The following is a 25,522-nucleotide window of genomic DNA, read 5'->3' on the forward strand; positions in this document are numbered from 1 at the left end:
AGACTGCACTTCTTATTCTACTGGCCCTGATTCAACACATTAACATTAACATGGTCAAAAGTTGCCAGATTTGTCGCTAGTCACTTTTAAGAAATAAAGTCGCCAGGGAGGCCTGAAAAGTAACCAAGAAGTTGTCAACACTGATCCAGAAATTGGTAAATACATTATGCAAATGTAACTAGTATGCAGACGCCATTTTACTTTTTTCATTGTCTTTTTCTTTCATCTGTCTGCCAGCTGTGAGGTGCTTGGATCTGCGTGCCTTTGCATATTTTTTGTTGATTTTTTTTATCTATCTCACACCAATATTATTCTCAACAATATTGCTATTGCTTGCGCTGGCTGATGATATTGCAATGGCTGTGTAATCCTCCCTACAGGCCGTACAGGGTATCTACAGGTTTCACAAAGCCACATTTCAGACTTTTTAAGATGCATTTATGCTGCCTGGAATTGAAGACCAATTAAAAAAAATCGAAATAAAGAAAAGCAGTCTATTTTGTGATTGAACACAGATAATTAAAGTGGTTAAATGAAAGAAAAAGGACACCAGGAAATTAATTGTGTAGAGACATGAAATCCAGCTGTGTTTAGGATGCATATTGTATCGTTACATGGTGAAAAATGACTTTCTATAAACTTTCTAGACTGATACGGATACCCTGTCTCAGGAGGACTATAAGACCACTTCCTCCAACGTATGCAGTATAACAGAGAACTATAGAAAACAAATACAAACAAAGCAAATGACACCGCGTCAGTACACACATTAAAAGAATGGAATATCAACAAATGATAAAAAATAATTAAAAACTAAACATTTAAAGTTTGGCTATTAAGACCTCATGATTAGGCAGTCATGATTTTACACAGGAAGTAGAAACAACCGATCCTAACTGGCAACAGGGTGTTTACAACCGTCCAATGGCATCGCATGATTAACGCACACATGCTCTCTCACACACACACACACACACACACACACACACACACACACACACACACAGACATGACATCATGGACCACCCTGCTTAACGTCGGAACAATTAACAAAAGAAAAATCACAAAAATAAAGTGAGTGGCGATCTATCAGTCTGTTAAAAAGATTAATTTCATCTTGTATTATGTGAATGCAAAGCCTCTGCTTAAAGCCTGCACCGGCACATTTTCCACACAAAGCATAATACTAAAACTTAACCTACACAGAAAGAAATGATCCAGCTGATTATCTGCAGTTATCAACACAATGTCATCAGCGTAGAAACACATACTGTGGCGTATTTAATACGGAAAAGCATTTGGCCATGAAAAAGTAAAGTTCATGTTACATTTTGGATTTTTGGACAAAAGTCTCATCGTACCCTGATTTCACTCTACTCAGTTGTGCCGTCAGAATCAAGACCCCTGATTGATCAGTGGTGTGTACCGTACTGGGTTTTCATTGGTCGATTATTATTAATGTGCCAGCTCGTTTAAGCTCAAAGTGATCATCCTTGCAGCTCCTGGCTTTAGGATGAAACACTTCTCTGTTGCATACTACAGATTCCTTTTCCTGGCAGCATTTAGAGGGAAATTCACCTCTTGTCCAGAGTTCATAGTCTTTGCTTTAGCCCTAGTAGGAGAGGGAAAAGTGGTTAGCTCATAGTCTGAATGTCCAAACCCGCTGAAGTCTTTCTGATCCAGATCCTATCATGAGTCATTGTACATCAAATCCAAATGTCCAATGGGGCCGAGTGGTCAAAATGAATATGTCATTACTTCACTTAATCACTTCAATTCTCCACAAACCTTCAAGCTCCATTCCTTAGAGCCCTTTGGCACCTCCTTATATGATCAAATCTAATCTTGTAGGTAACAGTGGTGTAGTAGGGGCATACAGTTAAATAGAGTACACCAATCTATAAGCATAATTACCACTGGAAAAGGACCCCTTTTAGCCATTTTGCATCCCGTCTCGCTGTTTCGAGTAGGGATACCAAATGGCACCAGTGGAAGTATGCCCTTCAACTGTAATAGATACCTGTACGACCACCACCACACCACTGTCACATCACTCTGGGCTTGCTTAAACACTGTCCAAAATCTCCAGTCCTCATATGGTCAACAATAACCTACAGAGTCCCATAGCTCCTCCCCCTTCGATCCTTATATGGTCAACAGCTTTCCGTGGCGTCCCTAGCCCCTTCCAGTTCCGTCACATGGGCACACATTCTGTGGAGTCCTAGAGCTCCTCCTCCTTTGAGTCCTTGTGTGGGAAAACTATCCGGCGTAGCCCCTCCCCCTGGCCCCTCCGTGCGGTGGCGTGCGGTCAGAGGTCGGTGACCTTGTTCTCCAGGGCGGCGGCGATCTGTTGCAGGCGGAGGGTGAGCTGTTTGCTCTGAGCGGCCGGGTCCTCGTCCAGCGACTGGATGATCTGAGGTAGATCACAACGCAATGATTACAACTAGGGATGCATCAGATTGGATTTTTTGGGGCCAATATCCAATATTTCCCAAATCTTCTGGCTGATTACCGATGCTGATATATGCACGCATTTTTTTCCACCTAATTTCAGAGATCATCAAGTCTCTCCTGTAGTGGAATTAACACATTATTATGCCTCCTCTTATTGTGATGGCCCACTGGCAGATGCAGACATTAATACAATTATTTTCAAAATGTACAAATTCACTGGACAAAATAATTAAACTACTTCAACTTAGGTTACGTAAAACATGCCATATTTCTTATTTATGTAATATTTTCTTTCAAACAAAACAACAAGATTCATCCTACTTTAAAAAAAGCTTGGATGATGCTTTCCCTGAGACAATCCTGACAATAGCCACCACAACCAGGGCAAATTGGGCTTATTTCACCTATTTTATTTGGGAGTAATTAAAGCATAATTTTATCGGCAGAAATGTTTGTTTCAGGTTGATGCCGATATTTCATTTTAAAGCCTATATTGGCCGATATCGATGAGGTGCCGATGACATTGTGCATCCCGAATTACAACTGACAATTGATCAATTCTATAATATAAATATGTAATCAATCAAACTGCATCATATCAGAGGTGGATGACATGGACTGGACCAGATCTGATTTATAATACAGTAAAATACCCCATCAGCAAAGGTAAGTTGGTAAGTCATAATAAGTCATTATATTGAGATATATAATCTATAATCTTTATAGTGTAGTTTATAGTCTACAGCTCTAATAATAGATCATGGGAATATTTCCCATTGGACACTACAGTCACTATTCTTTTCAAATAATATACATCTGAAATGAAACTGAATGTAGCATGTCTGCCAGACAGAAGATACCTTCATGATCACACATTGAGTGTGTTGTAAAAATAGTTTGCAATGTAGAGAATGCATTCTTTCTTAATATTATCAGTATTAATTGTAGGCATTACTCTGCCCCAGTCTGCTTGAATCTTTTGAAAGAGAAAAAAGCAGTGCCCTACCCCGTCGTAGTACTTGCTGGCGTATTGGTAGAGCTGATGTAAGGCCACCTGGGTGTTCAGCTTGTCTGTGTGTTGCTGCAGAGAAGAGACACGCGTTACATACAGAGACGGCTCAACTCCAACCAGGGAGACGCCGGCTGCTTTCCATCCCACTGCCAAGTGGTTTGGATGCAAACTTTTAAAATGTCACAACAATAACAACAACAAAAAGCATAATAAGTCATGTTTCTATCAGGTGGTTGAACCGAATAAATAGAGAGCCAAAGTTGACGCCACTTCCTGCTTCAGCATGCGTACCAAGGGATTTCATCCGCCATTTTATTTTCCATAGACATTTTGTAAAATGCTTATAAAAATAGTTTTACTTGGTCAAACCAAGCGATTCAGCTATATTTAGAATCAGGAGAGACCATAGAACATTTCACTAGGACCGAAACATAAAAAATATATATATATATATATTTAAAGCCGCAATTCTTTTACGTTTTGGTCTGAGTGAAATGTTCTGTGGTCTCTCCTGTTTCTAAATATATCTGAACCGTTTGGTTTGAACAAGTACAACTATTTTTATAAGCATTTTACGAAATGTCTATGTGAAAATAAATGACGGATGAAAATCTCTGGTACGCATGCTGAAGCAGGAAGTGACGTTCACTTTGGCTCTCTATCTACCTTATTTTTGAATGCCCCGCTGTAAAAATAATTATGGGTACAAGGTCCAGTTTAAGTGACCTGATTGTTGCAGCTTGCCATTTCCTAAAACGGTTGATTTGAAAACTCTGCAGGCACTACTACTACACTTCCTTCTTTACCCTGGCAGAATTCCTCCCCCATAAACTAACATAACTTGGCCAATAAGTATGTAACATACAAAATAAAACAAACGGTAATGTCTTCATTTGGGATGGGACATTTCTCTGAGATCTTTTACAGATAATGATGGTCCAAAATGACCACCTGCCCAGCAACAAATGCCAGTCATATTTGTCTTGAATAAGGGTTTCCTGCCACACTGGCACATAACCTTTTGAGACCATAACATTTGAATGCTGCCTCAGTTATGCAGTTATTTACAGTCTTTGGTCTCGAACAATGGCTCTGTATCAAACAGGCTTCTGATTGGATGTCTGTTTCTCCAGCCTGGAATCTCTGGATGATTAACTAGCTTTGTTAGGTGAAATTGAAATTCTAACTCTGCTTACAAAGTAGCTGATTCTATGCATGAAATAGCACTGATAACAGGTAGGGTGACACATTTCTATGCCAAATTAATACAACTAGCAAAAAATAATTCTTGGCAGGTACCGGTACTTTCTCAGCCCTTGGCAGGTGAGCTCAAAAGTTGTTGTTTTTTTTCAACAAAAGCATTTCTCTATCACATCATTCTCTCACTGACATCAAGCGAGAATAAAAGGTATTTGCATAAAAAACAATTGGATGGAAACCCAGCTACTGACAGAAATACACAGACAAACATGGAACAGCTACTGACAGAAATACACAGACAAACATGGAACAGCTACTGACAGAAATACACAGACAAACATGTAACAGCTACTGACAGAAATACACAGACAAACATGTAACAGCTACTGACAGAAATACACAGACAAACATGGAACAGCTACTGACAGAAATACACAGACAAACATGGAACAGCTACTGACAGAAATACACAGACAAACATGTAACAGCTACTGACAGAAATACACAGACAAACATGTAACAGCTACTGACAGAAATACACAGACAAACATGTAACAGCTACTGACAGAAATACACAGACAAACATGTAACAGCTACTGACAGAAATACACAGACAAACATGTAACAGCTACTGACAGAAATACACAGACAAACATGTAACAGCTACTGACAGAAATACACAGACAAACATGGAACAGCTACTGACAGAAATACACAGACAAACATGTAACAGCTACTGACAGAAATACACAGACAAACATGTAACAGCTACTGACAGAAATACACAGACAAACATGGAACAGCTACTGACAGAAATACACAGACAAACATGTAACAGCTACTGACAGAAATACACAGACAAACATGTAACAGCTACTGACAGAAATACACAGACAAACATGTAACAGCTACTGACAGAAATAAACAGACAAATATGTAACAGCTACTGACAGAAATACACAGACAAATATGTAACAGCTACTGACAGAAATACACAGACAAACATGTAACAGCTACTGACAGAAATACACAAACAAACATGTAACAGCTACTGACAGAAATACACAGACAAATATGTAACAGCTACTGACAGAAATGCAGGGGAAACAGACAGCAATAAACACACACACACGTACCCTGGACACCTCAGCCAGGTGTGTGTTCATGTCCTGGTCGCTAACTGGAACCATCTGTCTGATGCCCTTGTAGTAACTGAGGAGAACACACGCACGCACACACGCACGCACACACGCACGCACAGTTAAAGAGTCTAATTATGCAGCCAGAAGACTTACTGTAGGGGGCGATCACACAGAGAAGCATCGAGCCACGTCAAAACCGTTGAGGGAACGTCGGGTAACACACCTTGGTGCGCCTGTGGAGCACTGAGGAGCAGTGCTGCATGTGCGACCGGGTTAAAGATTGCTAATATTAGCTTTTCATCTGTCCAACCGTTCAGCACATCCAAACTGCATCAAAACAGGAAGGAAAGTCCGCCTTCTGCTTGATTTGATGGACGTGGACAAGCAACCAGAGTCTTGCGCACAAGACTCTGTGTCTTGTGCGCTGAAGAGTTGAAGACATGTTTACTTTTATGCCTGCCTAAAAACCACCAGAAAACCGCGACGCACGGCACAAGAGAGGAGGGTGCGCCAGGCGTGCCGTACCATAGGGAAACAATGGTTTTGATGGCGATGCGTTTCTACAGACTTTTCTCTATGTGACTGCCCCCAAACATTGTTTTCTGCTGTTATTGCTCTCCAATGAGCATAAAACTTCTTAGGAAATTCACCATATTTGACTGTAACTGAGCTAAAGCTGTGACTGAATTTCAAAACAGCAAAACAAGTGATGTAGTTTAAAGTACTGACACTTTGAATTGTAACTCTAACTCAGATGTCTATATTCTATATTCTCAAATACACTACTGCCGCATGCGCTGGGACGCGTCATCAGTGATGTTATCTGGGGTCGTAAGGTGTTTCGGGTCTGTCAACATCATACACCCTCGCCCAGTAGACCCAGCCGAGGCCAATTAAGACTCCGACTCGCGTCCCAGAAGCCGCTCACGGATCAGCCTTACTACTCTGTCTGCAACGTTGCCCGCGGGAGGGGTAAGAGAGAACGCCCAATCCGCTGCAATAGAGCTAGTGCTACGCCGCAGTATTGGACCTTCGGTGCATGGAGGATCTAGGCTCTGTGGGTTTCTCCCGGCCGTGCTCCTCCTTCGTCTCACCAGACACTCCCGTGGCAAAGGCAATCCAGAGGCTGAGAGGATGCCTCAAGGACGCCTCAAGAGGGCCTGTGCGCTGCACGTCATTTACCTGCGTCGAGCACCTCGCTCTAGCCTGAAGGACCCCAGGCCGCGCCGATCTTTGCCCAGATTTTCAGGAGGCTAATCCGTAGCGTTTGTGGATTTCTCCCTCACGAGAGAGCCAAGATGGGGTGCTAATCCCATCCCGTACCGGTTGCCGTCTCTCCGGCCGTCAACTGTCTCTCCAGCTCGTCACCAAACTATACTTGGTTGTCACCTAGTCTTTCCTAAGTGTCACTGGCCAGAGGCAAGCCAGGATTCTATATTCTCAAATACACTACTGCCGCATGCGCTGGGACGCGTCATCAGTGATGTTATCTGGGGTCGTAAGGTGTTTCTTATCATTCAACAGTACTGTATTTGTCCACAGGGATTCATGAAGTTTCACCAGTCCATTCCGTCTTCTATGTTGGACTTTTTAATGTTCTCTATTCTACTAAAAATGTTTTACATGCTGTTTTACTATTTTACCATTAAGTGGAAATCAGTTAGTTCAGTTATCCTTTATTTATCCCCATGGGGAAATTCATCCTCTGCCTCTACTAGGAACCTTCCTAGAACTAGGAGCAATGGGCAGTCACAGTGCAGCGCCCGGGGACCAACTCCAGTTATTTTGCCAGTGCCTTGGTCAGGGGCACTGACAGGAGTATTAACCCTAATATACATGTCTTTGGTGGTGGGAGGAAACCGGAGCACCCGGAGAAAACCCACACGAACACGGGGAGAACATGCAAACTCCACACAGAAAGGACCTGGGACGGGATCATTTGGACTAATGAATGAATGAATGGGGAACCCATACATAACCCAGTCTGACTGCTACAAATGACTTGTCAATATACAGTACTCCCATGATGCAGCTGGGCAGCCACATAACTTAAACACTCAATACATCCTTTCTATGTGCTGTCTATTCAGTGAAGCAAACTCACTCGTCCACCATCTTCTTGTACGTGGAGATCTCCTTTGCATAGAGCAGCTTGTTACTGGGAGACTCCTGCAGGGAGAGATGAGTAAGACTAAGACAGCAGCGTTTCATAGTCATGTTAGTGATCATAGAGCGATAAACTGTGCGTACGATCCCTACTAAGAATTCATTAGAAGAACGACTAACCTATCCAGTGACTGCGCGCGCACACGTGGATGCAATTTCCCTGCTCAATTGATAATCAGTTGTCTTGTTTACTTTATAACTTGTGTTTTTTTAACATCACTACTTATGTGTGGAATACCTTTGCAAGACGACACTAGATTGTGAAACACAGATCGGATCGTGTAGACAGTCACTGGACAAGTTATTAATATTTTTAGCAGGGATTCTAGGCACATGTTGATAAATGAGAGTCCTAAGCTGGAGAGGTGGCTGTGATTGGCTGACCCTGCTGAGCTTGTGCTCGGTCTTGGTGCAGGCGTCCATGAAGGTCTGGGAGATGACGTGCAGCGAGGCATCCACCACCTCCGTCACGTGCACGTCGAAGATGAAGTGAGGGTTCCTCAGGATGTTCACCCAGAACCGCAGGGGCAAGCTGGAGGGGCACAGAGCTTTACCTTAGAACACGGGTTCCCAAAGTTTACAGACCAAGTAACACTATGTGCAAAAGACCAAGTAACACTATGTACAAAAACTTTACAGACCAAGTAACACTATGTACCAAACTTTACAGACCAAGTAACACTATGTACCAAACCAAATGTCTGAGGGACCACTTCCACTGCAGATACCCCCCGCCCCCACACACACACACCCCAACATTAGGCTGTGAAAAAGAGGACCCATTTGAAAAAGTATTTTCCCTCGCCAAAATTAACTGTGGGGCTTAGTTACTCTTAAGACTTTTCCAGGCTTAACTCTGGGGTTTAGTTACTCTTAAGACTTGTCCAGGCTTAACTGTGGGGTTTATTTTGTGTGGCAATATTGTATCGTACGAATGCCAAGTATCGCAATATTTTATTATATAAATTGTCAGGTGCATTCAACATTTATGACAGGTTTTTATGACAGTGTTGGTCAGTCTGCCTACTTGACAATTTGGCTGCAATAAAAATGACTGAGGTGAGATGAACAGACAAAGTTTTCATTTGGGGACATCATTTGCAGTGGAAAAAAGGTAATAAATCGCAATATATCACCATACTAAATATATTGCAATACTATTGTGTCATGACTTAAGTATCGTGATAATATTGTATCGTGGGGCATCTGGTGATTCCCACCCCTAATTTCCAGGGTAGAAGTACTTCAGCTCAAACTCTGGGGGTTAGTTTCTGTTTAAGACTTTTCCAGGCTTAAAACTGTGGGGTTTAGTTACTCTTAAGACTTTTCCAGGCTTACAGTAACTGTGGGGTTTAGTTACTCTTTAAGACTTTTCCAGGCTTAAAGCTGTGGGGTTTAGTTACTCTTTAAGACTTTTCCAGGCTTCATCAGGCCCAGGGCGCCATATCCCTGTAAAGAGATCAGAGCTGTCCACCGCTCTCCCCCTCCCATCTCTGCCTGCTGCAGAAACCTCCCAGCTACCCCCGACGACCACAACCCTCCTCAATAATGCACCAGCAACATGAATATTTCATTGTATTTCCAAGTTGTGTGTGTGTGTGTGTGTGTGTGTGTGTGTGTGTGTGTATGTGTGTGTGTGTGTGTGTGTGTTTCTGATGATTGACAGGCTGGACTCAAGGCCATTTTTGAAGCAGTTTAGAGTCTATCTCCCTCCCTCTCTCCCCCTGTCATCTGTCTCTATTTCCTCTCTTCTTCAGTATCGCTTTTTCCCTCTGTAATCGTTTAGCCGTCCTGATCAAATTGGAGATATGGTTCTTCAAAAACATTGACTACGACTAAACTATGACTTTTTACTGGTGTGTGAGTGTGAGTGTGTGTGTGTGTGTGTGTGTGTGTGTGTGTGTGTTTGTGTACTGGACACACACATTCTAATATCTCAGCTAACAGGCCTGATGTTGTTGTCAGTGTAAATCATAGAGAGGTGTTCTATTTCATCCCTGCTGACCGCCAGAGGCGGTGCTTAAGCACTGAATATTCCCCTTCGCGCATGCGCAGTTCGAGTATGTATACCAACAATGTCACCTGTGACCCCCTGGATGACCGGACAGAGGTTATATCTTCCGGTGTCATCAGGGATCATTTCCTTTTCAACTTCTCGCGCGCAGAGTGCTTTTGAAAGCATTACGAGATACTTCATATTAAACGTACATTCCGTTGCTAGTAGTTCCGCGGCCGTTGTTGGTCGGAGCAGCGAACGTTCGCCCTCCAGGAGCTGCGACGGAAATCTCTTCCTCGTATGAGAGGAGTTAGTTTTTGTTCAGGTGGACGCTGCGGCGTTCTTTCGCCGGTAAGGCAGTGTTTTCCACTTCCCTCTCCGGACAAGGTGAGGTGACTTCATAATTGTTTGCAAAGCTGTATCTTCAACGATACCTACTGCTGCAGACTTGCCGGTGAGTGTTGCGATGCGCAGCCTCCTCCCGGCATTACAAGTGTGTGTCCGTCCCCCCTTCAGGGCCCCTAGGGGCCGGGGGGGCGGACATTGAAGCCGCGGGGCCGGCTGTCGGATATTTTTTCCATCAGCAGCTCAGGTACTGGGCTGCTCATGCTTCAGACCCGTGGGTGGTTGCCACCTTAACCCACGGGTACAAGCTTCAATTCCGACGCCGGCCCCCAACATCCAGCCGGGTCAAAATTACCATCATAAACGACCCGGTGAAAGCCATAGCCTTAGACCAGGAGTTGGCTGCCCTCCTGGCCAAGGCGCCATCGAGGCTGTAGACCCTCTGTCGCACCCCAGGGGGTTCTACTCGACATACTTCCTCGTGCCGAAAAAGACTGGCGGGTTTCGTCCAGTCTTGGACCTGAGGGGACTCAACAAGTTCATGAAGGTCATGCCCTTCCATATGTTGACCACGGCAGACGTTCTGCGAACTGTAGCCCGTGGAGAGTGGTTCACATCCATAGACCTGAAAGACGCTTATTTTCATGTCCCCATTGCCCATCAACACCGGCAGTTTCTGCGCTTTGCCTATCGAGGCCACCACTGGCAGTTCAGGGTGCTGCCATTCGGGCTCTCTCTCTCCCCACGGGTGTTCACGAGATGTGTGGCAGCGGCGCTTGCACCTCTGCAGTCTCAGGGCATGAAGGTCCTTCCGTACCTAGACGACTGGCTGGTCTGCGCACCATCCCGAGCTCAAGTGGCCCAAGATACAGGGTGCCTCCTGTCCCACGTGTCCCACCTAGGACTCAAGGTAAATATGGAAAAGAGTTGTCTAGAACCATCTCAGACCACAACCTTCATTGGGTTAGCATTAAACACTGTTACTATGACAGCCTGACCGTCCCCACACCGTGTGAACGACATCCTACGCCTTCTTCCCTTGTTCCAAAGGGGAAGACTGTTGCCCTATGTCACGTTCCTTCGGCTCTTGGGCAAACTGACATCCATCGCAGCTGTTGTTCCGCTGGGCTTGCTGTCGCTGCGCCCCCTGCAGAGGTGGCTGAACGGCTTCCGCTTGGACGCCAAGCGGCACAGACACAGAAAGGTCAGAGTGGCACAGCAGTGTCTCCTCGCCCTAGCCCGTGGAGGGACGGGGCCTATATGGCAAGGGGGGTCCCTATGGGCTCCATCCCGTCCCGCAGGGAGACTGTCACCACAGATGCCTGCCCCGCAGGATGGGGTGCAGTGTGGCAGAGCAGGACGGCTCGCGGGCAGTGGTCTGGGGAAGACCGCGCCGGACACATCAATGTGCTGGAGCTGCGAGCAGTGCACCTAGCTCTCAAGAACTTCCTGCCATACCTGAGAGGCAGGCACGTCCTCATTCGGTCAGACAACACCTCGACCGTCTATCATATAAACCATCAGGGTGGAACCAAGTCTGCACGGCTGCTGCAAGTGTCAAGGGACCTCCTGACATGGGCGGCCCCCCGCCTGATCAGCCTACGGGCAATATATCTACCGGGAGAGCAGAACCACTTGGCAGACTTCCTCTCCCGTCAAAAGCCTCCATCAGGGGAGTGGTGCCTCAACCCAGAGGTGGTGCACACAGCCTGGAGCCGCTTCGGCAGAGCAGAGGTGGACCTCTTCGCCTCAGAGGTGTCGACTCACTGCCCTCTATGGTTCTCCTTAGCGGAAACAACCAGCCCTCTGGGCCAGGATGCACTGGCTCATCCTTGGCCAGAGGGTCTTCTATATGCCTTCCCACCGCTTCCTCTGATTCGGCTAGTACTTCAGAGAGTTCTTCAGGAGGGGCACAGGATTCTGTTGGTGGCCCCCTTCTGGCCAGGGAGGACATGGTTCCCTTTGCTGCACAGACTCTGTCGCAGCGCTCCATGGCGCCTCCCCGACAGGAGAGATCTCCTGTCCCAACTGGAAGGTCAGATCTGGCATCCCAATCCCCAACACCTCCAGCTGTGCGTTTGGCTGCTGGAGGGCCCGAACCACTACTCAGCAGCTGTGTAGACCCTGTCAGGCATACTATAATGAATGCAAGGGCGCCATCCACTCGTCTGCAGTACGACAACAGATGGAAGCAGAAAGAACAAAGGAAGTCCAAGGCAACTCTTCAAGAATATTTTTAAAAGCCTTTAATAAAATATGGCTTCCACCGACATGTTTCGGCCAAACTGGCCTTTCTCAAGGTGATTTGGATTTAGTGAGATGGAAGCTGTTTTACAACTGGTGTATGGGTCGGAGCGAGGACCCAGTACATTGTTCTGTGCCTACTGTCCTTGAGTTCCTGCAGTCCCTCCTGGACAAAGGCCGGTCTCCTGCTACTCTGAAGGTGTACGTAGCGGCAATATCGTGTCGACATGCCAGAGTCGACAATGGCACAGTGGGGAGCCACAGTCTGGTGTTCCTCTTCCTGAAGGGGGCTCAGAGGTTGCATCCTCCAAGAGCCCCGAGAATCCCAGCATGGGATCTTCCCCTGGTGCTGGATGCTCTATGCAGGCCTCCCTTTGAGCCCTTGGCACAGGCGGAGCTAAAGTGGGTGTCATGCAAGACTGCATTCCTCCTGGCCATTACCTCAGCAAAGCGGGTCAGTGAGCTGCACGCCCTGTCTGTCAGTGTCTCATGTCTGAGGTGGAACTCAGATGGCTCGGGGGTCACTCTGTGGCCAAACACAGCATTCCTCCCTAAGGTGCTGTCGCACTCACACCTCAACCAGCCAATACGGCTTGCACGATTTGATCCCCCACCAGGAGAGAGGGGGGACAAGCGGGAACTGCTGTGCCCAGTGCGGGCCCTAAGAGCCTATATTACAGCTACCATGTGCATTCGACAGTCAGAACAGCTCTTCCTCTGTTATGGTGGCCCTAACAAAGGTTGCGCTCTCTCCAAACAGCGTCTGTCCCAATGGATTGTGGACGCTATCAGCTATGCCTATGGGGCGAGTAACCGCCTCCTGCCATCCGGCGTGAGGGGCCATTCTACCAGGAGTGTCTCCACATCATGGGCTGCCCTGAGAGGGGTATCCCTGGGGGACATATGTGCTGCTGCCTCATGGGCGTCACCAGACACTTTCTCCAGGTTCTACCGGGTGAATGTTGCCACTCCCCATCCACTGGGCGTGGTCCTGGTGCCAGAATCCTCTGATTCTACTCATTGAGGTGGGTACTCAGGATTCCTCGTGACTTTGCTGGTATAAGTCATTCAGTGCTTAAGCACCGCCTCTGGCGGTCAGCAGGGATGAAATAGAACGAAAGTTACGTATGTAACTACGGTTCTATGAATCCCGAATGACCGCCAGAGCGCTCTGTCACTCAGAAGTTTCTGTAGGAAATGATCCCTGATGACACCGGAAGATATAACCTCTGTCCGGTCATCCAGGGGGTCACAGGTGACATTGTTGGTATACATACTCGAACTGCGCATGCGCGAAGGGGAATATTCAGTGCTTAAGCACCGCCTCTGGCGGTCATTCGGGATTCATAGAACCGTAGTTACATACGTAACTTTCGTTTGATCTAGATCTTGTCTGTACCTTTGACCACAGTCTTGAGGAGGCCTTTCTAACCAAGATGCTGAGATATCAACAGCTGGAGCAGACCAGTGCACAGCTGGGCTACAGGTGTTTTAGTTTTCAAATTTGGTAGCCTGCGTACGCAAGCTGCAGGGCCAGCTTGGCGAAACTAGTCCATTAAAAATGCACAAACACACACTGTAAAACTGGACTGGTTTAACCACAACAGCACCGATAACACTGCACAATATCCCAAATACCCCGGATATAGTTTTCATTAACGAAAGCAGAACATCAGTTACCATCATTGAAATAGCTCATTTGATCTGTACATGGACACTTGCTTCACATCCAAACTCATGAAATATCAGCCCTTGGTACAACATATTACGACTTTAGGCTATAACTGCCAACTTATTGTGCTTGTGTTTGGGAGTCTGAGGCATGTCCACAAACTTCAGTCTCAGCCACTATAGGCAGCCTTTCCAGCTGGAGAAGACAATGCTTTGCCCTTGAGTGCTGAACATGTTTACATACGTCTGCTTGCATCTATTCTATATAAGTGTAAGTTATCATTGTGCTATATCTTTTTCCTGTGTCTACAACCACGTGCATCCATGATCATATACTGTACTGTACTGTACTGTACTGTGCTGTACTGTACTGTACTGTACTGTACTGTACTGGGTTCTTCCACAATATTTGGATCTCTCATATTTGCCCTACTTTTGGATCCATATAAAATTATCTAAATGTGTCTGTGTGTGTGTGTGTGTGTGTGTGTGTGTGTGTGTGTGTGTGTGTGTGTGTGTGTGTGTGTGTGTGCGTGTGTGTGCACGTGTGTGTGCGCGCGTGTGTGCGTGTGTGTGTGGGTGTCAGTGTTGTAGTCAAGTCACTATATCTCTTGTCCAAGTCAAGTCTCAAGTCCCCAGTCTTCAAGTCCAAGTTCGAGTTACCAAAGAAGAGTCTGAGTCGAGTCAGCATTACCTGAGTCTGAGTCCGGTGTTACTTAATGTGAATCCGCATTTAGGTGGCTACCCTTGCACAAAATTTAAAGGTCCATTCAGCGATGTTTTTGTGTTAAAATAAGTGTTAAATGGCTCTATATTCTGACGGCAATCACTGAAATAAAGTGTTTGGTCAGTGACTTGAAACCCCCAACCCCCCCGCTGTCCTCTGTCTCTCTCCTGTAGTCCTGCATGCAGGGCGGACATATCTCCGCAACCATGATATGACTCATAGAGACTCAGTGATGGCGGCGTTGGATTCATGGTGAAAAAATACATATAGTCCTTTAACACTTATTTTAACACAAAAACATCGCTGAATGTACCTTTGAAAAATGTCACTGTGTTAATATAGCTATCAATAACCTTATGCCAAAGTATTAGGGCAGTTAAAAAAAAGACAAACAAACACACACACAAAATGTCTTTATCAATTAACAAGTCCGAGTCCTCGTCTCCAACTTCCGAGTCCGGATGCACGAAGTCCGAGTCATCAGTGCTCAAGTCCAAGTTGAGTCACAAGTCCTGAAAATGACTGGACCGGACTGGACTGGACTACAACACTGGTGTGTGTTAGGTACCTGTTGGTCTTCCAGATGTGCAGCGTGTGTGTTAGGTACCTGTTGGTCTTCCAGATGTGCAGTGTGTCCTCCTCCACGTTGTCATGTCTCAGGGCCTGCTCGTCCAGGAAGTCAAAGAAGTATTTGACAGCCGGAGGCACGGCCGCGCTGGAGCACAGCACGCTCCGGAAGAAATTATCCACAAACTGCTGCAGCGTGCCCTGTAACACACACACACACAGATACATACGCACGCACGCACGCACGCACGCACGCACGCACGCACGCACGCACGCACACACACACACACACACACACACACACACACACACACACACACACACACACACACACACACACACACACACAGATGCACGCACGCACGCGCACACACACACACAAAGCAATGTAAAAGTTAATTAGAATGTGTTTGTTTCAGACGTCTTCACAGTAATGAATGAATGAGCTTTATTTGTCAGTTTAACAACGAAATTGAAGCAATCCCCTAGGTGCGTTAGACAAGACAATACAATAAGTCAAGGTAATAAGGTATTTAACACGTTCACTGCCAATGACGAGATATCTCGTATTACAGAATCCAACCGTTGACTGCCAAAGACGAGATATCTCGTCTTAAAAAAAAAAAAAAAAAATTTGACGGTCGGGCGTGGATCAACGCTCCCCCCGTCTCCTATAAAAATATTGGAGTCAGCGAACGTGTACAACCCATTCCACGGACCCACTAAGTGGCGACAGTGCTCTCCACACTAGGAAAAGCAGAGCCAAAACTGTAGGGTAACGCGCGAGGAAACCATTCTCTACTGTAAAATGGATTGGCGAAAACGCTTTCACTTTCGCGCATTATCGCGCTGGGAGCTGGCGGTGGGGGATTCCAAAAATAGACTGGGTGGAAAACACAGTTTGAAACACGCAGCATAAAGCCTAGAATCGCACAAAGCTTCATCAAAGCTCTCAAACCCAAGAAACAAGTGAGCCCTATCCACACTCGCTGCCAGGGAGGGAGGCTGCTCAAACTCGCAGCAGCAGCAGCAGCAGCAGAACACTCGCTTGTGACAAACGCAGGCTGAAAGCCACCAGACACGCCCACGGAGGGAGGAGTTTGAAGGAGAGGGCGTTCAGAACTATATTGTTTAGATGTCTGATCTCTCACTGATGCCAAAAATAAATGGTTAAAGTGACTGTTCTGCCTGTTTGATTGAATTTCACAAAACTGCGATTATCTCAGCTTTCACTCTCAGACGCTGAAACCATGCTGTACTCAACGGCTAATATCTACATAACTACTAACTCTACAAACTAACTCTTTTAGACAGAGAAAGCACACATTCTATTAGTACTTTTGTGAACTTTGTGTTCACAAACTCCAAGCAGAAAATAATCCTCGGCTCTTGTAAAATGAGCCAGAATCCTCAAAAAAACCCTCTGGCAGAACCTACCTACAGTAAAAAAAAAAAAAAGGCTGGCAGTGAATGTGTTAAAAAGTAATCCGTAATAAAATGTGTCAAATGGTTGTTTTCTATGTCAAAGTGCTTTTTGAGGAGATCTAAAATGGCAAACTAAGGGCTCCCTTCATAAAACTTTCAAATTGTGAATTTGTGAAAGACCTGCCCGCTTTGTCTCATTAAATGTTCACGGTCTTTTCTTAACTATCTCTTCACACACAGAGCGCATGCACACACACACACACAGAGCGCATGCACACACACACACACACACACACACACACACACACCTTGACAGACAGCAGTCTGGTCAGGTAGATTTCGGTGATAGCTTTGGTCATGGCCTTGTCCTTCATGCTGCCTCTCTTCGACTTCACTTCATCGATCTCGTCCGCCGGTCTCACCAGGTGGAAGGTGTTGTCATCCTCCAGCAGGCAGTTTTCTACAGGGGGAAACATGTACACATCAATCATTTACAGAACGTAGAACGTTAACAGACCAACTTTTGGGTGTATTACAGATTATATATATCTATATATCTATATCTATATCTATCTCTCGCTCTCTCTCTCTCTCTCTCTCTCTATATATATATATATATATATATATATATATATATATATATATATCGTATATACAGTATATATAACTTTTTTTTAAAGTGTGAAACACCATAGTGACATTTTAATGAAAATAATAATAATACCAATGACAAAACCACACGGCAAATAACAAACAGGGGAAAAAGAACAAAAGGACATCAACACTTGGGTAGAGAGAAAACACACACACACACACCCTCTCCCCCCCTCCCCCACCCACACATCCTCTCCCTTCCTCCCCCCCGCACCCACACACTCGCTGGCTCAGCTGATTGTATATATTAACTGTTCCATTAGGTCTCTCCATTTCTCTAGGCTAGGGATTCGTTTCTGAAGCCAATTTTTGGTTACAAGTTTCAGAGCGGTTATCCTTAATATTCTAATAAGATACTTATCTTCAGTGCTGACTAGCTCCTTTGGAATTCTCCCTAACTATATAAACTTGTTAATTTTGAGGTCCATTTTCAAAACATCGACAATTTCAGTACAAATATTTTTCCAATACATTTTCAAGACAGGGCATGAGCAGCGTATTACAGGTTTAAAGTGACATCACCTCCATAAATGGAAACTTCTTAATAAGCTTTGACATCCAGCATTAAAATACTGAGCAAATACAATAAATGAACATGTTTCTATGATCCAGAGCACACAATACAAAGAAATGGACATTTTAAAATCATTTTGCCTCAACTTATCCCCAATCCATATTTGCACTGAATATAATATCAACAAAGGATATTATATTTTATTAAAGTATCATATCACATCACTATATATTGTTTTTTATCAAGTTTTCTCCCCAATTGTACTTGGCAAATTCCCCCTGCTGTCCCAGCCATTGCTCCACGCCCCCTGCCGATATGGGGAGAGTTGTAGACTAGCACATGCTCTCTGATACATGTCGCCAGCCTCTTCTTTTCAGGGCAAATCATCTGCCCTAATTAAAGGATCCAGGGTGCTGTTTACACCCCCTGAAAGTTTCAGCCCGATTGCACGTAAAACGGCATAGCTGTGGCCGGCACAAAAATTTAAACAGACAAGCAGACAAACATTGCCCACATGCTCCCTTTTATAATATAGGATTCTATCATACTGTATCACATTTGTATATTATCATATTGTTTTGCATCTAATCTGATCATATTGTATCATATAGCATCATATAGTGTCCTATTGTATTTCATCATTTTGGATCAGACTTGATCAGATTGGCATTTGCATCATATCATATCGAATCATTCGAATTGTATCATATCATGCTTCAAAAGAGGTTATCGTGGTGTGTGTGTGTGTGTGTGTGTGTGTGTGTGTGTGTGTGTGTGTGTGTGTGTGTGTGTGTGTGTGTGTGTGTGTGTGTGAAAGTACATACTCTCTTCATAGCTGTCTTGGTTCTGGAAGAATGCCTGTGTGTGAAGAACTCTGGACAGAACCAACGTGGCATTGTCCCGAACCTGGAGGACACACACACACACACGCACGCACAATTTGAAATTTTTCTGGCCTGGAGCAACTAATAAGATCATGATATCACAACATCAGTCTGAAGATCTTATTACAGGGATCTTATTGTTGGGAAACCACAAAGTAGATGTCCTAACCGACTTTCCAAACTATAGTTTGGTAACAGGAAATCTGTGGAGCGGTTAAACAATGAGTTTTAATGACGTCAACCTAAGTGTAAGTTCCAACTTCCAACTGTACTATCCAGCAATTTATTGCACTAGTGTAGCAGGTCTATATTTTTCCAGTTACTACGTCATCCAGAAGCTATTTGATTAACAGTAGCACTAGCTTCAGTTGTTAGAGAAAATGGTCAACCAGTGATACCCCACACACACACACACACACACACACACACACACACACACACACACTATATAGAACTCACATTATAATGAGCCAAGGTGTTGAGTCTCTTCCAGCGTCCCTCCTTCTGGGAGGTCAGGTCCAGGTCTGACAGAATCTGTCCTGTGGAGCCAGGTCGCCACTCTGTGGACGGGGGAGGAAATGCAACTCAACAATATTAAAAACATTTGATAATGATTACATAGCGTTTAGTAGAGAAGGACACGAGTGATGGAAGGAGGAGAGGATACTTTCTGAATCATATGTACATAAAGTGCCAAAGTCACACCCTCTTCTGGCTTAGGCATACGCACCAAGGGATCCGCCATTCATTTTTCCATAGACATTTCGCAAAATGCTAAGTGATTCAGCTACATTTAGAATCAGGAGAGACCATAGAACATTTCACTCAGACCAAAGGTTTTAAAAAAAATGCAGAAAAGTTTTGGTCCACGTGAAATGTTATGGTCTCTCCTGATTCTAAATACGGTATAGCTATTAGTTTGACCAAGTTAAACTATTACTTTATAAGTACATGTATTTTACAAAATGTCTATGGAAAAATAAATGGCGGATGAAATCCCTTGGTTCATATGCCTAACTCAGAAGAGGGTGTGACTTTGGCACTCTATGTAAAACCTTTTATAGTGCGTGTGTGTGTGTGTGTGTGTGTGCGTGTGTGTGTGTGTGTGTGTGTGTGTGTGTGTGTGTGTGTGTGTGTGTGTGTGTGTGTGTGTCTTACCCAGTGCAACACTGTCCACCTTGGGCCTCTGGGAGTATGGCAGATTCCTGTAGACCTGATCGATGATCTTCTCTTTCACCTGTAGAGATGAATTGTCACACTACAGATTTACATCAAATCACAACAATATTAATGTCACACTACAGATTGACATTAAATCACAACAATATTAACAGACAGTTTAAGTTTAACAGTTGATTTGGAAACTTTTTTGTACTGTCTGACACAAAGCATGTTCCATGGGCGAGTAGCCTCTCTTGAGCCGATAGACAGTCAACTCTTATTGGTTTTCTCCCTTTGCCTGGACCACAAGTCAGTCTCATATGTTGACCGGTTGTTTTCTTTGACTTGTAAGAGAGCAAAGACGATTGCACACTAGATAATGCCCACACAGACTCGTCAAACAGTAGTTCTGATCGCCCATTTGTGACTGGACACATACAAATGCTCTCTGGGGCACAAGGCTAATCAAATTATTTTATATTATATTTAGGTCAATAGAGGCACTTCCAGTTCTGTCTCTCTGATATAATAAGGATATGAGCAGTAAATAAGCTTTTTATAGGACGTACATGTGCACGGTTGTCACATGTCCTATCAGCCTCTGTTCCAGGCCGTTGCATGGCACATTCTAGCTCTATCATAGCTCAATACTGCATCAATTTCAGAGATTGGTGTTCTGGGTGACTAGTTTAGAAAATAAGATGAAAATAAGGTCCAGGTTGTAAAAAAAAAATAAAAAAAAAAATGGTCTGTGCAAAGGAGCATACCTGACAGAACATGACCTAAGAGCTCTTCAATTTGGCACCAAGCAGCACTTATTTAATGTAATGTAATTTTATTCAGTCATCATAAATAACAAAATCACAGTATAAACAAAATCAAATCAACCAGAGACTGAACAGGCTCAGGCAGAAGCAAAATGCTTATATTAAGCCTGACCTAATTTCTACTCAATTAAGCTTTCCTCCAACATAAAATAAAAAACAGAAAAGTAAATTTGCAACAGTCAATGTTTACAACACAGAAAATATATATATATATATCTCTTTTTTTTTTTTAAACAGCATCAGAAAATTTATTCACACTTATAACCTTCAAAAATAGCTTCAGAAACCATTTTTTTGAAAACCAAAAGCGAATTACACATCTTCAAATTTATATGTGCATCATTCCAAACTTTCACCCCAACAATGGAAACACATCTCCTTTTAATCTCTTTTTTAGCTTTTTGCACATTAAACTTGCACATACCTCTTAGATCGTACTTGCTGTCCCGTATTGAAAATAACTTTTGCACAGAGAATGGGAGTGACTTTGATTTTGCTTTAAACATTATTTGCATTATCTTATAATAGAACAAGTCGTTAAATTTCATAACATGGGAATTTAGAAACAGTGGATTTGTGTGAGCATAGTAATCCTTTTTATTAATGATACGTATGGCTCGTTTTTGTAGAACAACTATTGAATTTAGAGTTGTTTTAAAGGTTGATCCCCAGAGTTCTACACAATAAGACATGTAAGGTAAAATGAGTGAACAATAAATGATATGCAAGGCCTTATAATTCAATACATCTCTAAATTTATACAGGATTGCTAGTGACTTTGAAATTTTCCCTTTGATATAATCTACATGTTGTTTCCATGACAGTTTATGATCAATCACAACCCCAAGGAATTTGGTCTCAAATACTCTTTCAATGTCAATATTACAGATTTTTAATTCAATATCATCATCAATTCCTTTCTGATTTCCAAACACCATATACTTAGTTTTCTTAATATTCAGTGATAGTTTATTGACATCAAACCAAGTTTTGAGGTTTTCCAACTCCCGTTCAACATCACTCAAAAGTTCATTTAAATTTTTACCAGAACAAAATAAATTTGTATCGTCTGCAAAAATGACAAACTTTAACAAATCTGTAACTTTGCAAATATCATTTCAATACAATTCCAACTTTGAGACGGCCCTGCTTGGTGAACACCTTCATGCTGAATTAAGGAGCGAGTGTCTCCTAACGATTCAGATAAAGTTTCCAGTCATATTCTAAAGGGTATGTACCTTTGGAGATAAACAAGGCGGCATTAAATCAGCAGAATTTTGTAATGGAGTTTGGTGTGACTGTGAATAAACCTGTGCTCAACCTGGGACCCAGGCTCAATGGGATATTCTGCTTTTTCTGGGTGCAAACTGAGAACCTCTTATCTCTAATGTCCGTTGAAAGAGAAGACACGCACCTGGGTGATGGTGTCACAGTTCAGCACCTTGACCGGGGTCACGTCCGGTCCCTCCCCATGCACCAACACCTGCAGGGTCTGATAGCACAAGCACAGCTGTCAGTCAAACAGATACCAATACTGATTGGACAAAACATCTGTCATAGAAAGAGCTACTAATCCTGGTAGAGTTAAGCAGTTAGCCGTAATTTTTATACTGAATTCCCGTCATTCAATAACTGACAGAGGATTTGATGGTTTAAGCAACAACTGAGAAGTGTTCATTCATGTTGGCATACAGACAATAAATTCAGACAGTAACAATTGACTGAAATACCAGCATATAAACGGGTTTATATATGGGACCAATATTGTCGTCTTCTTTTTTTTAGGTTATGCTTTCGGGGCCGTTTGTCTGTTTGTTAGCAGGATTACGGCAAAACTACTGGGCTGATTGTCATGAAACTTGGTGGGAGGGTGTAGCATGGGCCAAAGAAGAAGCCATTACATTTTGGAGTGGATCCCATCCGGGTCGGGTTAGTGGGATGGGGCGGCACTAGGGAAAAGAGGCCATAGCTAGGGATAGGAAGGTCGTAGAGAGCTGGGCTTCCAGGGGTGGGTAGGGGGAGTGGTTGGGGGGATCTGAGCCTTGGCGGGGGGCTGGGCTCTCTGAGTGCACTTCTAGTTAAAAATAAGATTTGATGCAGCTTGATTGATTACATATTTCTTGTAGAATTGATCAATTCTCCACTGGCTGTCTATGGGAAGACCTTAACCTGAACTGATTCTGAGACACTTTGATCAGATTCCACACAAGTACTGTATCTTTCATTATGCACCCTGATCTAAATGCTGTTTCAAATGCTTTTCCACCCTGAAAATAACAAACAAGTACACATACTAACTGTCAGAGGAGGAGGGCACACCATCTCATGCCTTCTGGTTCTGCCCTTCACTAATGGGATTCTGGGCCAAAATATTTGACTGGTACTCTAAGGCCTACAAAACAGGCCTTCAGCCGGAGGCAGAACTCGCCATCTTTGGCTGCTGGGAGTCCTCTCTGACCTTCCCTACAGCTGTGTCTGAGCGTGTTCGTTTGACTTGTCTGTTAATTGTTCTGAAAAATTGAAAATAAAATATTGGGGGGGAAAGTACCCATACTAACCAGTACGCAGTACTCCACATCATCCCCTAGCAGCCCTGTGTCGTTCAGTGTGTACTTGGCTTTCTTCATCTTGGCATCCACCGGCCCCTTCTCCACCTGGTGCTTTAAGGCTTTGTACAGCTTGTATAAAGGCTCTCCTGCCGTGTCCTACACAAACACACACACATAAACACACAGACAGACACACAGACAGACACACAGACACACACACAGAGACACACAGAGACACAGACACACACACACACACACACACAATCACACACACACACACACACACACACACACACACACACACACACACACACACACACACACACACACACACACACACACACACACACACTATTACTTTAACTTATTTTTCCTGAAGTCTAAGAATACTAAGGGGACATTCACACCAAAAGCGTTTTTTTCAGTCAGAATGCTATGAAAATCATGTTGAGAGCGCTTACATTGTGCAAAAAACACAGCGCACGGAGCGTTTTTTTTGTGCTCCGTTTGTTTTCCCCTGTAGTCGCGTGCAGTACAGATCAGAACACAATGACCACACGGACGGTAGCCAGCTAGTTTTGTCTGTTTGATGTTGTTCACTGTCAACATGAAAGCCAGATTATTGACAATTCTGGCAGCAGCGGAGGTTGAAAATCCCTCAGGAGGAGAAAAGGTAGGATGAGTGAAAAAAACGAGCAGGGCGCTTTTCCTCTAATGTTCAAGTTTTTTCAACTTTAAAACGCCCACAGCGCTCCTCCAAAAACAACAGACACCACCAGCGCTAAACGCCAGGTGCGTTCATTAAAAGAGGAGCACGTTTAGCGCATCCTTACATAGAGAATGAATTGCAGAAAGACGCTGGCAGCTCCAAAAACGCTTTTGGTCTGAATGTCCCCTAAGACGTTTTTATTTGTGCAAGTTTAGCATGAATAAATGTTACCTTTCGTCTTAGATTTGCCTTTGTGTGTGTTTACATTATTGCAATCAGTTGATACAACTTTTTCAAATAAAAACTACATAACCTGATACACTTTATTCTGCTTTCATGCCATATTTTGCTACACCGCCTTTCTTAGCACACAGCCGAATGGAGGAGATCCTGGAATCCCCCTATGTGCCGAATCGAGAATCGATTTGGAATCAGAAATAGATTTGGAATCGAATCATCGATGATTGTTTCACAATGAAAGATGGTGTCCACGATGTCTACATTTTGTCTGGGACTGCCCAAAAATCACAGTGTGAATGTGAATGCCTGGCGTGAAAATGATCAGTAAAAACGCATATCAGTCTAAACCAAACACATACAAAATAGGGAGATATGTTTCCTAGCGTAGTCATGATGACAACCCAAGGTTAGACAGCAGCCAGACTGAGAGGAGAAAAAGAGGAAGGGAAGAAGTCAAGGAAATAGATCTAAGAGAAGAAGACCAGCGGGAAAATAACAACATAGAAAGAAGGGAGGGGAGCAGAACAAGAGAAAGAGAAAATGTGTGTTACCCTGAGGAACTGATAGAGACAGATGGACATCCAATTACATAGCATCTTCTCCACCACTGTCTCTGACCTAGACACGCACGCACGCACGCACGCACGCACGCACACACACACACACACACACACACACACACACACACACACACACACACACACACACACACACACACACATAAATTATTTATTAATGTCTACATAGTTAAGAAGTACAAAGGACATAAACACTAATAGTGCAATCAGATATTGGGAGTCAGTCAGTTACATAAGTGCCTACCACATGAATGCATACACAAAGGATAATAACACACAGGATGATGACAATGGCAGGTCGGCAAATACAGTTATACTGTAAGACAAGATAACGGTCTGTATCCACTTCATAGGTCCAAAAAGCAGCACCTTCTCCATATTGAGTGGCTACCAATAATAGCAGATACTGAACAATACCACGCTAACTGCTTGGCCCTTCACAGCAAATAGCTAACTT

The 25,522-nt window shown here is 43.9% G+C and overlaps 1 protein-coding gene across 1 annotated transcript in view; it reads right to left on the minus strand.

Annotated features, from left to right (window-relative positions):
* Positions 1 to 1,024: 1,024 nt before the first annotated feature.
* The window catches only part of LOC310770802 (plexin-B2-like), a 275,234-nt gene continuing 250,736 nt past the window's right edge, over positions 1,025 to 25,522 (minus strand). Inside the window, exons 32-44 of the mRNA XM_083663513.1 lie at positions 25,039 to 25,105; positions 23,548 to 23,694; positions 22,404 to 22,481; positions 20,160 to 20,238; positions 19,461 to 19,561; positions 18,942 to 19,023; positions 17,258 to 17,409; positions 15,565 to 15,725; positions 8,359 to 8,506; positions 7,913 to 7,977; positions 5,803 to 5,878; positions 3,461 to 3,535; positions 1,025 to 2,413 (exon numbers count right to left, since the gene is read on the minus strand). Coding sequence (XP_083519639.1) covers positions 2,309 to 2,413; positions 3,461 to 3,535; positions 5,803 to 5,878; positions 7,913 to 7,977; positions 8,359 to 8,506; positions 15,565 to 15,725; positions 17,258 to 17,409; positions 18,942 to 19,023; positions 19,461 to 19,561; positions 20,160 to 20,238; positions 22,404 to 22,481; positions 23,548 to 23,694; positions 25,039 to 25,105 — 1,336 coding nt within the window. The 3' untranslated portion in view covers positions 1,025 to 2,308. The remainder of the gene's footprint in view (positions 2,414 to 3,460; positions 3,536 to 5,802; positions 5,879 to 7,912; positions 7,978 to 8,358; positions 8,507 to 15,564; positions 15,726 to 17,257; positions 17,410 to 18,941; positions 19,024 to 19,460; positions 19,562 to 20,159; positions 20,239 to 22,403; positions 22,482 to 23,547; positions 23,695 to 25,038; positions 25,106 to 25,522) is intronic.

This window comes from Poromitra crassiceps (assembly GCF_964638095.1).
Source record: "Poromitra crassiceps genome assembly, contig: HAP1_SCAFFOLD_232, whole genome shotgun sequence".
Classification (NCBI taxonomy): Eukaryota; Metazoa; Chordata; class Actinopteri; order Beryciformes; family Melamphaidae; genus Poromitra; species Poromitra crassiceps.